This window comes from Atractosteus spatula, chromosome 20 (genome assembly GCF_055471065.1).
Source record: "Atractosteus spatula isolate fAtrSpa1 chromosome 20, fAtrSpa1.hap1, whole genome shotgun sequence".
In the NCBI taxonomy this organism is placed as follows: Eukaryota; Metazoa; Chordata; class Actinopteri; order Semionotiformes; family Lepisosteidae; genus Atractosteus; species Atractosteus spatula.
Genome location: NC_142725.1, coordinates 15,139,528 through 15,155,654, shown reverse-complemented (window position 1 = coordinate 15,155,654; position 16,127 = coordinate 15,139,528). Strand labels below are relative to the sequence as shown.

The following is a 16,127-nucleotide window of genomic DNA, read 5'->3' as shown; positions in this document are numbered from 1 at the left end:
CTAACTGAAGGTTATATAATAAACACACCCTACAGTGAATGAAATCTGAAAAGCTTCTGATTGATAGGGGTGGATTCGTGGAGATGCAGCATGTTTAACTCAGTGTATTGTGTGTAGACATTTGGGGGGGGTGAACAGCAGAATTATGTAAAAGGGAACTGTTTAAAGATGCCACTCTTTGTACCATCACAGATGAGACACAGTTCTGCCTTTGTAGTGCTGATGACAGTTATTAGCCATTGACTAGATAGTCATCAGGTTTCAGTTCTTCATTATGCAAATTTAATTACAAACTGTCATAATTAAAACCCTACTATACAGCTTAATGAGTAATAACTGCACTTGTTTTTTATATTTTTAATATTTTTTAGATTGTGAAAATATTATGAAGTATACTTGATAACTGCGATAACATTGTGTCCTATTATCAGTTCAATACACTTCTTCAAAAGATACCATTGTGTTTAGCTGTCAGTTTTATATTGTGGTTTGGTTAATACATATACTGTACACATGGAGAAAGTGTCCCTTTCATCAGCATTGCTGTGCTTCAGTGCCTAGCAAAAATACAAAGAAACAATGTGCATCCCTAATTTGCTTTATTTAGCACTTTGTGTTGTATGCAGTGAAACTGGGAGTTATAGGGGTATTGTAACGGTGTCTAGGCAACAGAAAGATTACTGAATACTGATCAGATAACTAAATATAAGAATACAGGCTCTGGTGAAGATGAATCCTTTCTTACTACAGTAGGTGCTGTTTCACACTCATGCAGTTGGTGCAGCCTTTCAGAACACAAAATCTGAGACAAGGGTTTCCCGAGTGGCTCACCCTGTAAAAGAAGTCCGTCAGAGTGCAGGAGGAGCTCTGTGATCATGGGTTTGAGCCTGGGCTGTCTCTCTAGCTGACTGGGATTCCCCAGGTCGTGGCACAGAATTGGTAGACCTCTGCCAGCGTAGGATGGGGAGAAGGCAGGGGCTTCTGTGACCTGCTGGGCTCCTGGAGCCCGGCAGTGAGACAGGCACCACTTGTCCAATCTGCGAGGCAAGATTGTGAAGGCTGGAGGGCATGGAAAATAAGTAGCTCTGACAGGTGTGCGTCGTAGCTCCTTCTCCACCTGCAAGTAGAGCAATTGATATTGAAAAGCAATTGAGGATTCCAAACTGGGACATGTTTATTGGATTATTTCTAGTGTCTTAAAATGTTAGAATTTTAATGTTTTAAAAATAAGCTGTTGTCCCCTTGAGTAAGGAATTTCACTAAGAACTGCTGCAGTAAATTATCTGCTATACAAATGCATCTCTAGGTTGTCATTGTAAATATGAATTTCTTCTCAATTGACCTATCTGGTTAAAGGATAAATTGTGGCATTTTTTGAAACAGAAATTAGAAAAAAGCTAATACTGTCTTCTGGTGTAATTGAAGAACTCGTTTGATGTTCACACATCTGAAACTTTGTTTGAAGTACTTCAGTTACTTAGGAGTCAGAGTAGGTCAAATCACAGTTGAATAGTAATCCAAAATTATCGACCCAAGGCTCCACTGTGATTTCTGCCTAAGAAGAGAAGCTAAAAGCTCTATCCCTGAATGAATTTGTATTTCTGAAATCAATTAAAATTGATCTTCCTCTTAGACACACTTTACATTATATGTTTTGCTAATGTGAGGTGTATTATTACACTTTAATAAGGCTGGTGCAGATCTGAGTTGAAATCAATGCTATCGTATACGAGACATGCTGTCTGGGAGCCAAACATTGGAAAAGCTATTTAAAAAATGACAATTGTCTTGTTCCTTTTTCGAGTGTATAATTATTATAATCTTAAGTCTGATCTATATTGCTAATGATGACCATTACAAAGGCTCTAATCTTCAGCTACAGCTGAACCTACTTGACGCTGTCCTAATTTCAGTTTATGGATTAGAACTTGATTTTGAAGTTGTGGTTTCTGCCAGGAATGGCCTCTCTTTCTCTCTAGTTACTGCTTCTCCAATTAATGCGTGCTGTCTAATTGCCTTTGCTTCCCTGATTTTACATTGAAAAGGATGAGCTACAAAGCCCCATTTATTTAATATGATGGAAAAAAAAGACACACAGTACAATTTTGCCAGGGAGAAGTGTACTGTAGGCAACGACGTGTAGTTCTGTAATGTTGCCATAGAATTATATAATTCTCTTTGTGGAAAATAACCATAGAAATGTGACTAAAATTGTAATGAAGTTATTACATTCTTAAAGTTATAATTAAGGAGCAAATGAGATGCTAGATTGCTTACCCTAATTTGTGGGTTACTCAGCATGTACTCTTTTTTTAATCCATTTGTTATATCTGGCTATTTAATTATGTCATTGATCGCAAATCGGCAGCAGCAGTAAATGTGTAGTTAAATGAAATTAAAGTCCTTAAATTGAGAAGTAGTTGTCAAGAATATAATGAAATTAAAGAGCCCCTTTTTATATTTCAGTTTTTCCTTTTTTGGGGGGGGGATGGGGGCAGTAAAGGATTTTTCTGGTTAGGATTATTCCACTAAAGGATTCTGTGTGTTAAAGATCAAAATTGATCACAAGTTTCCTTATGGCACAACAATACACTGTCTTTATTCATTAGTAGTTCATGAAATAAGCATTAATGTAAAATTCAAATGTCCCAGTATTGTCCCAATAAGTTCATCTTAAAAATATTAAAAAATCGCTTTAATGAAATCTATGAATAAGACACTATGATTAAGGCATTTGTTTCTTAAGACTATGAGAGAATGGTATACAGTATTTTGAGACTTTACTAGTGTATTATACTGTTACAACAATGCTTGATTTAAATTCAGCTCATTTGACTATGTGTCCTAACATTTGTTTGCCTTTTTTATTGCTTCTCTACATTTTTTTGAAGATGTTAATCATCTGTCAACACGAACACCTGAATCTGCTCATTAATAGCCTCTTCTAGCTAGTTCTCATTTTGTTTTTCCAATTTCTTTTTACTGCCTGCATACAAAGCTTAACACTTGGCTGCATTAAACATCATCTAATAGTTGTTTGACAAGAATGTTATCAATGTCTTTTTAAATTTCATTTGCTCTTGTGTTTGCTAATCCTTCTATTGTAGTATCATCTGCAAACCCGACTAGTTTTCATTTCTTTACTGACATCTAGTTTATTGATATAAATTAGGAAGAGTGGTGTTTCCAGTTCAGATTCCTGTGGTACTACATTACGTTCAGCATCCCAATTTGAGCATCCGCCCTGAACTGTACTCTCCATTTTCTATTTTTATTAATCAATTCTCAAACCAAATTCACACATTTCTGTGAAGGATTAGTGCCTCTAATATCAGAACTAGTCTTTAAGATATCTGTATCTGTATGCTCAGGCCCTTCAATGAACAAAGAAAAAATAATAATATACTTAAATTCAGATTCATAAACTTAAGTTTAAATCAGAATTGAAGTTCACAAACACATGCACTTTATGATACTTAAAAAAATGCAGTCATTGATGCAAAATATTATATATGAAAAGGACTTATGATGATGTATCTGTATAAATAAAGATTAATTTTATTCTGCTCTAACATTTAGTACAAAATATACAGTACATCTTAAGATGTATCAGTTAGTTGTAGACTGTTAGGTATCAGAAATTTGCAATTAGTTTTCATTTTGTTTACCGATAAAAAAAACAAAACGATTACATTACAGTATATTTATTGTAAATTATTTTACAATATAATGATTTAATCTCTGTTTTTAATGAGAAACCAAAATGAGCACACAGATACACACATAATTCTTTGGAAATACTGAAATAGTATTATATAAAGGGACAACAACCAAAACCCAACCTGCTTTATGATTACAATCGATATAAGCTATCAAGACTTTGGGGAATTTTATAGACAATCATTTTTTCAACAACTTGCATTTTTCCAGAAGCTTGAGACATTTATTGTAATAATAACAATTACAATAAACACCTTTCTTATTCACTTAAAATAACCCTGAGAGTAATACATGAAGTAGTATATCAGTAAAAATATTATTAAATCATGAGTGTTTGATGAACTGGCTTTCTAGGTGAGTTTGCCTTGAATATTCTTGAATGATGATATTATGTTGACTTATGACTCAAACTTTTTTCACGATTGATTCATTTACAGATGAAACATTCTTTAATTGATTGTTTGAGCTCTACATGGCCAGTAATTAAATATTTGAAATTAAATTATTTGAATTATTTCTACTTCTGCATAATCAATAACTCCAGCAATAACCCCAAAGTTAGTTTAGTCTGGTTGCTGCTTCCAAGCTGAGCTTCTTTGACACAAATATATGTTTGCTGTAAGAGATCTTTAAATCAGATTTTTTTTCCCTTATGTGTGAAATGGGAAAATGACTCCTGCACGTTGTATACACATGAGAAACTTTTGAATGATGGATTCTTACACTGAAAGTAACATTGCTTGGATGGGAAAAAGGTATCAGTTACTCTGAACTATTTATCATGAAAACTCAGTAAGGACATGGATTTCAGAGAAAAGTTAATGATCTGTTCTGCATTGTTGGTAGCTACTGCTTTACTCTTGAACTGAATGTGAATGGAGATATATACTGTTTTATTAAGGACTGATCATGCTACTGTATAAATGGGCAACACTATCAAACATTCTGGTCTTTCAGTTCTTGATTTGTTTCCAGTGTGGGGCAGTTGAAGTTTCAGAGGCTTGTTATCTCCATATGAACTAAAGGATGAATTAAAGAAACCAATATCACATAAATGATATTCTTATCTGTATGTTTTTCAGCCTTTCATGTAGTGTGAAGAAAGCCTCTTATAAGTTAGGATAAAGATTGAAATATAGACATTAATTCACAGCTCAATAGAAAATCTAATAAATATGTCTTGGACTCGACTCATTTTAATTTTAAATATCGTGAATGGTGCTTAACCCAAGAATTCATTGTGATGACTACCAGCCCATTTTGCAATGAGATTCATGTGGTGTAGCAGGAGCAATCAAGTATTCAGGCTGCTTGCCATCTAGAAATTCAGGAATATAAAACAGTACTACCTGCTGTAGACAAGATTACAGTTTTACACCAAAATCACTGCTCTAGGTGTCTTATTGCTGTTGCTAAAGAAATGACCCTGTTTGAAGCTAAAGATTATTGGAATAAAAGTGGCAGAGCTCTCTGAATTGCATTGACATTGGGTATTGATCTCTTCCATGTGGAGGACTGAGTTATCTGGGCGGTCTGTAGCATGGCTGTGTGAGCGATGGAAATGAGCCTGGCAGTGTCTTGCTGTGACAATGATAGGCATAAAAAGGCTTGTGAAGGTCTCTGTTATTTGTGTTCTCTTTAATCCTCTCTAAAATATTGCTGATATGGTAGAAGTAATAACACTCACAGTTATGGAGTTTTTAAAGTGTTGCATTCAAGACTGTCCCTTTTCATTTATACAGTACATAATGTCTTCTATCAATGTTCATTAAATAAATTGATGTTTGTATTCAGAAATTGTACTGGAATGCTTTTTTTTCAGGCAAAAGAGGTGCTGAAGGTATCTCTTCAGGTATTCAGTTCTGAAGGAATGCAAACCGTGGCCCCAGGCAATTCTGAAGAGGTTTCATTTATTTGTAATTAATGTTCCCAGATATATTGGAACAATTTATTTTCAAAGTCAAATTCTTTTTTTTATTTTTTTTTTCTTCAAAGTTGTTTGATCCTTCTAATTGGCATAATATCTGTATCTATCTGCACATACATAATTAGATAAAAAAAACCTTAAAACAGGAACAAAGATGAAAATATGAATTTAATTTAAAGGGATAAAGTGACTGATCTTTTATAAGGAATTGTATATATAATGATATAAGGATTTATTTCAGTGCCCATGTACTGTACACCAACAGTGTTTGGGGTACTTTACAGGGTGAAAAGAAAGAAAAAAATCTAAATAACAATTGACAGAAATAAAAAACAAAGATAGAGAAAAAAAAGTAGAAAAGGCAAACTAATTCCTGACTAAATAGATAAGTTATTAACCTGTATTTCAAAGAACACCCAGAAAATTATATTAAGGTGTACTTTGTGGCTACTGTTTCCAAGTTGAAGGTAATTTAATAAGAGATGTAACTTTCCTGGCCTATCACCTCCGTTTTTGGCCTATTTAAATGGGAAGAATTTGAACTGAACCAGGCCTGAATTTGGCTCACACAATCTGACAGAATCAAGATAGAGATGTAAAGCTGAATGTCATCAGCTAAATTAAAAATACACCCATCTCCTTATTTATTAACAAAATTAATTCCTAGAAAACTATTCAAAATGTGAAAAGTTGTAAACCAAGCACATACAGTAATTCCCATGAATGTACAAATACATGTACAGTACATTCTTAATATAAAGCATCACTTAGTATTACTTATTTTTACCCCGACAATTGTCAAAGTAAGAAAACCTTTGCTTGTTTATGATGGTTACCCTGTTTACCCTAGAAGAGAGATGAAGATAAACAGAGCAGGTGAATTAAGAACGCAGCTGCACTCGGGAACAATGCTGTGGGAGGCAGGAGTGGGCGGTCATGCTATGCGGATGGTGTCTTTCATTCAGCTGTGAAGGATGTGTCTTCGTTGTAGTGAAAATCTCTTTGTCACCGAGGAAAGAAGCTGTATGAAAATGCATGCAATTCAAAAAACATAGATCCTTGAGATCAAATCTGCTAGTGAGTAGCATAGAATAGCACTTTTGCAGTGTTTTGATCCACACTAGTCAATTTAAAAAGACAATTATCCCTTTAGGAAGTTTTGTCTCAAAAGACATGGGCTTTTTTTGATATCTGTTTAGTCTTTTAATTGTACTGTCCTGAAGCGGTGTGAAATACTGTACTGTATCAGATACCCCACTAAGGGTGATGGGGACTCAGGGTGTGAGCAGGTCTGGGCCTGTCCAGGTGAGGTCACTCACTGGCAAGCCCGCGACTGGGGCTCGATTCCCAGCAGGATTAAGCTTTTCCCCAAGAGTATTCCAGTACCTTGTGCATGATTGTTGCTTGTTTGCCACCTAGCAGGTCTCACTGCTTTTTAGTCCCCGTCTCTCCTCCGTTACATGGGTGGCATGAGTGTGTAATAGTGTTGTGACTGGAAGATGGATCACCCTGTGATGAATGTACAACACTTGTATTGACCTCCACTTTGTTCTTCTGCAGTTGGTGACAAACAGTAGGGACCCAAAGGAGTTAAACGGGTATGAAACAAAACCTTCCTGCCTATTGTTAATGTTGGATTGATAACTTTACAAGCCTGGTCTTCATTGTATTGCTATTGGGAATATGGCAGGTCTTGCAGTGCTGCTTTCTGGTAGTGAGAGTGTACAGTATGTATGTCCAATGGACGGTACTGAACTAGGAGAAACTATTAAACTTAGCTAGCTGTCATAAATAACTGATCATAAGTAACAATTCCAGGTTTCAAGATCCAATTTGAAATATTTTATAAATGAAGCATATTTCTAAAGTATTAATAAGATAACATACAGTACTGTACTGTGATAATAACCTACCTTTAATGTGCTTCACATTAAGTGAATGTAGGCATAAAAACTCTACTCCAGACCAGAACATAGGTGATATTCTATCCCCAACCCTAGGGTTAGGTGCTTGTATGCTTGTAACATTTTTTACAATCATGCATACATTGATGTTACTTAATATCTCAAATCACATTTTGACTGTGATTTGATTTAGATTATAGACCAGTACAGACTTAACCTCATCAGAAGATCTAGTATCTTATGTAGAAAATTCCTTTGGCTCAATATTGTAATCAAGTAAAAGTTGCTGCAGTTCCCCTATAATATCGTTTGTTCATTTAGCTATTAATCATTTCATCTGATTAAACCTCATTTCATCTGATTTGTCTCTGGGTAAAGATAGAAGTTTAAGTTAATAGAAATGACAGGGATTGAGACACAGTGTCGGACTATAATTTTCAACCTATAATTGAATACCATATTGGGGGATTGGCCAGTCCTGATTCTGGGCACAGAGAGCACCACTTATAGGCCTCTCATACTGTAAGTCAATACTGTATACAGATGAGAAGTAATTTAGAGACGCTTTGGAACAAAAATGGACACCATGCTGGTTTTCACAACCGGAACTGTCCATGCCTTTTTTAATTGAACCAATTGCTTACTAAAATGGAAAAACAAACTCTTTCAACTGTTACAAGTCTTTATGAATTTATAATTGAAGATGACCTGTAAACGGTGCTGGATTCGGGCTTTTCAGTTTTATGCTTACTGCATAGGATCATACTGGTAAGAATCCAGTATGGATTCTGTATGCTGGATGCATTGTTTTCTTTGTATGTAGTGTATTTGATGTCATCTGTATGCATTGTTGATCAGACGTTTAGATTAGCCCTTGAGCCTGAATTGTCCAAGGACAATGAAGATTACAAGATTAACTCTAATAAAGTTGTTTCTCCCGGTATAATCCCATGAAATGATCGATATACCTACTTCACTAAGGGTTTACCAGACAGTAGCAGTTTAGAGATCAATTCTGCTGTTATTGTTTCCTATTTTCAATAATGAAGTAGGAAAGAACCTAGAGGTCTGTTTCATTGGCTGAGTAGTGCTTTAAAAGCAATGATTCCTGATTTTTTGAAAGAGACACTGGCTAAATATCAGTTTACTACAGTTATGAAAACATTTTATTTTGCAGTTGTGTGCCATCAACGTCTAGACATGCAATAATTGCGTAACATGTAAGGTAAATGCATCTTACCAATATGTTTGTTCAACCTTCCTTGTATTTACTTTTTAGATAAATATGTTTTGTCAGCCATTCTTATTGTAAGGTTTTATTTAATACCAGGATATAAAACTAATCGTAATACATTTTCTTATTCACAAGGACCGTTGTAAAGATGATATAAAGTACTGTAGCATTAGGCTCTTGCAATTCTTTTTCTAAATGACAATAATTGACAAATCTTTTGGGGGCTAAAAAATAGATTAAATGAACTTAACAAAACCAATAATGGTGATATGGTACCAAGGAAAGCAGTATTTTGTTAAGATGCATTACTGTCCTAAGCCATCTGGGTCCTAGATTTTACTGAGTAGAGATTGCACAAATGTTTACACAAATGTTCTATATTGTTATGGGGTATTCCTGGGTGCTTTAAAGACACACTGGCTGTCTCACTCTGTACTGGCTGTGTGTGCCCTGCATGAGTTGGTATAGGGTGTAGTCATACCTTGCACCACGTGATTCTAGGATAGACTCCTGGTGCACACCATAGTGGCCAGGAATAAGCGACTTCCTGTTAATGTATCAGTGGAAATCACAAAGGAAAAAGAAAGAAAATTCTAAGATTTTAGTTTAAAGTTAATCCATGTTTTTAATTTTGTTGTGTAATGCCCTGATTTAGAATGGGTTTCCTATTTTGTTTATTCAGTCTCTCATATCTAACTGTGTAAACCTACCCTATTCTGACAGCTCAGACCAATGACTTTTAAATAATCCAGCCAGCAGACCAATGTACATGGAGAGATGGAGCTCATGTCTGCTTTCTTGTGTCTCAAGGGATATCATAGGCCACACTGCAAGCTGGAATACACAAGGGTTTTAATCTAGGACATCAAAATAGCACTTGAAGTATAAATGAATTGGAGCTGGAGTTAATTGTCAGGATCAAGGACACAACAATGGTTTGCATGACATCTGGAAAAAAAAGGCGGGTGAAAAGCTGTGTTGTGAATCTGTGCAATATATTAGCTGTTCAAAATGTTACCTTCATGCTTTGGATTGCCTGTAAAAATCATTAATAAGAACTGTAATTGGATGCAGTACATTAGCTTAGGGTGCAGTAATTGCAAAGTACAGTATTTGTAAATAGAGTATTTCACCTATTTTAAAGTATATCAGCAATGAACCGAGTTTAGAAAAATATTGTGCATTTAATATTAAGTGTGAAAAACAACTTGTTGCTTTCTTGAACATACTCCTAGTGCATTGAAACTAGACAATATACATAGTTTAAAAGTGTATGTAAGAATCTGTTACTATTTTTAAGTGGATATAATGTCGTTAGTATTTGCTTCCATATCATAATTGAGGAAAGAAATGGTGCAGCTTTTTAGGTCATTGAGTACAATAATTGTGCTCCCTGCAGTTGAAATATTAATAATAATGATAATAATTAAAGGATCTAAAAATAACTTCTTACTCAGAGAAAATCTCAGTGAAGCCAAATTACATAAAATATTTTCCCTGTTGGCTGATGCATTTTGCATTTCCCATAGATAAGCTGGGGTAATGAGAAAGCATCACTATAGACATACATGACAATTGATATATAATTTCTGCTGATGATTGAGAGCATTAACTTTTGCTAACATCCTCCCACCTTGAGCTATGCAAGGATGGAAGTGACTGTATTAGTCTACTATATACCAATAACCTACTCAACATTTTAACTTCAAATTAAAAATACTAAGACAATTAATTAAAAAAACACGTCCTCTATGTTTTGGGGATGCATTTGCTTGCAATACTTAAATGTATTTGTTCAAACTAATAGAAATAAAACAAGCACAGAAAGACAAATATCAGACCAGCCTGCTGTCAGCATGAACTGCTTTCAATGTCCAATTCAGATTGCACAGGAGAAGAAGCAAAAGACAAACCAGCAACACAAGAAGGAAATGAAAGATTGAAACTGACCTGTACATGTTTAAGCAAGGTGGCTAACCTGCAATTTTCCTTGTTTCTGTTTTTTTCCCCCCTTTCAGTTCAATGTCTCCTATACGACCCGGAGGCTCAACTGGACGGCACGCATGGATTCTTCTAGCCATGATCCATCTTACCATGGATTTCTCTTCCTGTAGCCCTGTCACGCAAGGTGCAGGATTCAAACTCGTATCAAAGCCCTTGCCTCGACACAGACTAGGCCACAGCCCTCTGTGGGATGCGCAGAACAGGCTGCACTGGAAGATCCCAAGCCTGTGGTGGCAGAGGGCTTCTCGTCCTGGGATGCACCTGGGAAAGGTGGGCAAGGGCCTGCTGTTAAGAAGTCACAAACACAGGGGACCAATGCATAAAGGCATGCTTTGTAAAGAGTGCCAGTCTACATATTCTTCCACTGAGCTGTTGGACTCTCTGGGTTCGCCTGTGGAGCGAACCTCGGATAAAGTGACCTTTTTGAAAAGGCCGAGGAGGCAAGTGAAATGGGGGGATTATGAGCATTATCCAGAAGGGAGGACCACGACGGTGCCTGGATTTATCGACTGGGGACCGACGGGGGGAGATGACACAAGCACCGGGGAGAATGGCGACAGGCCGGTTCCAAACTCCACAGTGGCTCGCAAGCCCCCGACAACCACCGCTGCTACGATCATCACCACCACCGTGACCACAAAGAGTCCCAGAAATACGCCAAAAAGCCCTCCGGTGGTGACCACGACGAGGAAACTGACCACAACACAGTCCAGTGTTAGTTTTGGAGAGACCATCAAACCTCCTAAGCCATTTGGAGACACAGCAGGTACCTCCGAGTTTTAACTTCTCTTACATGAGGCGGTTGCACTGTAGAGGTAAAAAAAGCGTATTTATTTAAAAGCTGTGAATCTTCCCGTAAGTAACTATACTGTAGCTGACTCAAGTTTAATCTGTAGATGGTAATTTTATTTTAAAGTTATCATTTCTTTTACTGTTGGATTTGCTCCCATAAAATGAACTGACTCGATTTCCCTTTCTGTACTTGGACTGTTTTTTCAGCACAGAGCTAGCACAAAAAAAGCTCTTGCACATGACAGTCCCTCAGGAATATGACAATGATAAGGTGCAGTGAAGAGCTTTATTAATTAGTAATTACTGCATCCTTAAAATAGAATGGTATCAAATAAGAAAGAAATATAAAATCATGCCATCTAAAAGTGCCATCTTTACCCGTTTCCAACATAATTGAAGTCAATGAAGACTTTATATCAGTTTGCCAGTATGCATCAATTCAGATTTGTCTGTGAATCTATTTTTAAAATATTCATTCTCTTTTTTTTCTGCTTGCACCATTTCATTAAGTCAACAAGAAAACTGAAGACAAGAGTTGTTCCTTCTCTTGGCTGCAAACCAGAGCTGTCACTGCTATTTTAATTTTACAGCTTGTGCCTAGAAAACTCATTATTTATTAAAATAAGCTTTAGAGAATGAAAACTCATCTCACATTGGCTTACGAATGTTTTTTTCCTGGAGTCTAGAGTGGTGGTCTGAGCCATCACTGATAGATGGAGTAGATGCAGTAGAACTGGCACTGGCTTTTAGCACCATATAAAAAACTTGAGATGCTCTAAGTAAAGGAATTAGAACAGATTGTTGACACACATCTTAAATACGTTTTCCCAAAGTATTTCTCAAATCTATTTAAGTGTTCCAATTACATTTCCAATTGGATTAAAAAAGCATAACACAAGTTTACAATGATTTTTTCTGCTTTCTGCTGACAATGTGTTGGTGTAGTCTGTCTGCATTTTCATGTTTTTCATCAGTGCCTATTCTCTCTCTTCCCATAGAACACCTTGTCAAGATGTTCACTTTTTTTCTACTTCTTTCTGATATTGATACTTTCAGTCCTTTCAAAGGTTTTCTGCTTTAGAATATGATATTTTTTCATTTTGCCAGCTGAAATATTTGTGTGATGGCCAGTATGCTTTTAATGGTGCAGTATCCCAGGGTGTATTTGATTTTGTTTACATTAATGGCTAGATTTATGCCCATTGATGGTGAAGCAAGGCTAGGATATTCACTTCTAACTGTGGTAACTAATCTTTGTTTATACTATGTATACTTTATGTATACTATACAGTACATGCAAGTTTAAACTGTGACAAATAATTGGAATGGGCAACTCCATCATATAGTTGTCACCAAATGTTTTTTAAAGTATTTCAGTAGTTGTAACAACAATTAAGACTTAAACACTTGGCACCTTTTTCATGTGAGATTAAATGGCCCATGTGATGGATGAGTATCCTGTCCAGGGGGTATCCTGCCTTGCGCCCATTGCTTACTGGGATAGGCTCTGGCTCCACCAGCACCCTATTTTGGATATAATGGCTAGAAAATTAATGGATTAAATGGCTTTAGTGACATACAGTACATGAGTGGCATGATTGTTAACCATTACAACAGACACAGGGAATTAAAGGAGTAGGATTCCCTTGTGACCCATAACCACCAGATCATATGTATGTTCAGTGTAGAGAGATCTGTGTCTTGTACAGTGATCTAAATTCAAGCAATAACATTCAGGCCTTAAAGTATGTTTGACAGTATGACAGCAAGGAGAATATATGTTTTCTAATACTGACCGTACCAAAGGGTGTGTTAACTCTCCATATTTTTTTATCTCCATACAAAAAGTGCCTTTGGAACTCTGAGCAAATAGTATATCCCTTCAAAATCACAGCAAATAGCACTTACTAATGTGTTCAGCGCACTAACATTATGAGTCCTGTTTGTGTAGTGCAGCACTTGACTGACTCTGTCAACACGAGTTATTGTCAACCTGATTTTTCAGCACTTCTGTTTGATTAAATGTGCGGTGTCTCTATAGAGTTCTTCACAATCATATCCCTGTGCACAAACCCACTCACTGATGTTCATGCTATAATTCTCTGTGCGTTAACTGCTGAAGCAGTACTTGCAGTGTTCTTAAAACACTGGGAAATGGACTCTTTTTGCTCTATTTTGGCCAGGCTTGGCTGTAGTTGAAAATACTAAAAGTATCCCTAACTTGCAGTTTGAGTTCAGGATAATATTGTGCACATTGTGTATACAGTAATTCACTTTAAGCAAAATATATCCCTCAGGAAAACTTAATCAGGTTTACCCTAAATCACATTAAGAAAGAATCTTGAACAATTTGAATACAAAACTAGTAATACATGTCAATAATTAGAAACAGAACACAAACTCAACTGACAGTCCATTACAGTTAGAAGCAACTGGTGTAAGGGATAACTTAATAATTATTATTATAAATATTATGGGGAAATGTCTGTTAACATACACTATTGCCTATTACTTTACACTTTTATTGTATACCCATTATATAGGTCACTGTAACTGACGTCTTCTTAAGTTAATTTTTTCCAAATGTCTTGTTAATTGTAATAACTAATCCTTTACAGAGGTCACTTCAAACCTGCAGTGGATTACTTTTTTCAAAGTAACTTTCCCCCAACACTGTTCTTAACCCTGCTCCTGCCTAAATGTATTTTCTCGTCTTTGAAAACTCACATTAAGCTTTCTAATGCAGGTAAATGCTGCTTTTTTTTTAATAGGAGCAGGTCAGACCCTAACCTCAACCCCTTCCGCTCACCAGTGTGCACTGTATGCATCAGCTACTGTACCTGTGCTTTGTCACTTCACGTCCATCCCTCCAGCCCCTGGATCATGCCTTGTAACAGGGGGTTTCTGATAGCCTTGTCCTCACAGTGAGGTTGTCATTTCCACAGGCAGCCAGATGAAGTCAATAAATCAATCTCATTTAAATTATCTCTTTATTCCATCTTAATAAGGGTTTGGCTGAATTACTCATATTCTTTTATGAATAATGCTCCAGTTATATTAGGTAAGCTATCCATTATGTATATTCCCAGTGCCTCTTATTTTATAGATAATATATCTGACATTGCGACATTTAAAAATGCGGTTTGTATGAAATGTAATTTTCGTATACTGTTCTCAGTAACATCTTCAAAAACCGCTACAGGTGCTGATGAATGGTAAAAAAAGGAAAACAAGACATTCATTTAAAAAAACCAATTCATATTCTAATTAGTGGATATGGAATATACAAGTATCGTCAAGTAAAATAAATTAAGTAAACTCAATTTCCTTATAGTGAACAGAAGAAGATTTAAAGTTGTTAAGCATTGATTTTTCTTGCCATACTTTTTCAAATCTATGAAAAATATCCAATCGTATTCCACAATGTTGTGTTTTATCACTTATGCAGTATATAGCATTGCCCCAATTTATAAGATGGACATTCTCTCAGCACATAGAGCACCATGTACTGTACAATCAACTACAAGTTGTTTGATGTTTCTTTTATCAATAAGCCTAAATACAAAATTCTTCACAGACCTCTAGAGGCATTCCAGAAATTTCACTTGTATGCTAACAGTGTTAGAAAATTATGATTAGAACAACATATAGAGGTGGATACTGATGATAATAAAAGAAAACGTATAAAATTCGTGAATATTCTTTGGAATGCAAACCAGACAGTTATGTATGTTAGTTACTGTATGTAAAGGGGGCTTGTTATATTCAAAATGAAACTTAATCTCTTTATTAAAATAATGTATGTTCTTCTACAGTAATTAGTGCAATGTATTAAATGGTGGAATTGCACTAATAGGAAACCCACAATTATTCCATTACTTTTTTTAATCCATTTATAGCTAATTCGGGACACACTTATTGGAAGCATCTCTAAGGCAAAATGATCATATACTGTACTGTATTTCAGAAGGAATGTGGGCTGGTTGCTGCTCTGTTAACTTGCTAAATGAAGCAATCGAGACAATCTGTGTTTCTTGTGTTAGATTGTATTGATGAAAAGTATACTGGGATAGCACCTGTATTTCTCAAAAAGACAACTGTAAATTAATAAGATTGGCTGTTCTGTATACCAGCCAAATTCCCGTCTAGAACTCACTACAGGAACAAAATGCTCCTAATCAACTTCTCTTTGTAATTCACACTGTCGGGGCTATGCACCATCTCTGGTCTTCACATGACACAGAATTCAGGAGGTGCCGTCTGTATTGCTGAAATGAATATCTAGGAATCCTTTGGAAAATGACTTGAAAGAATCAGTTCTAGCAACCATGTAAACAAGACATGCCAAATGACCTCTTCCCATTTCTTATGTTCTTAAAAGGCTTCTGTGACTTTGGTTGGAAAGATTAATAAAGATTAATGCTTTGCTTACATTATGGAGATAGTTTAGATTAAATGTTATGTCCCAGCCACTTCCAGATTGTTTCGAATCAACACTTTATTATTTAAAAGGAGACACAGATGGGCCTGGCATATTTAGAGATCT

At 35.9% G+C, this 16,127-nt stretch overlaps 1 protein-coding gene across 1 annotated transcript in view; it reads left to right on the top strand.

Moving 5' to 3' along the window:
- Positions 1-16,127, top strand: part of ajap1 (adherens junctions associated protein 1) — a 39,241-nt gene that overhangs the window by 14,258 nt on the left and 8,856 nt on the right. The window contains exon 2 of the mRNA XM_088938205.1: positions 10,804-11,555. Within this exon, the coding sequence (XP_088794331.1) occupies positions 10,804-11,555 (752 nt within the window). The remainder of the gene's footprint in view (positions 1-10,803; positions 11,556-16,127) is intronic.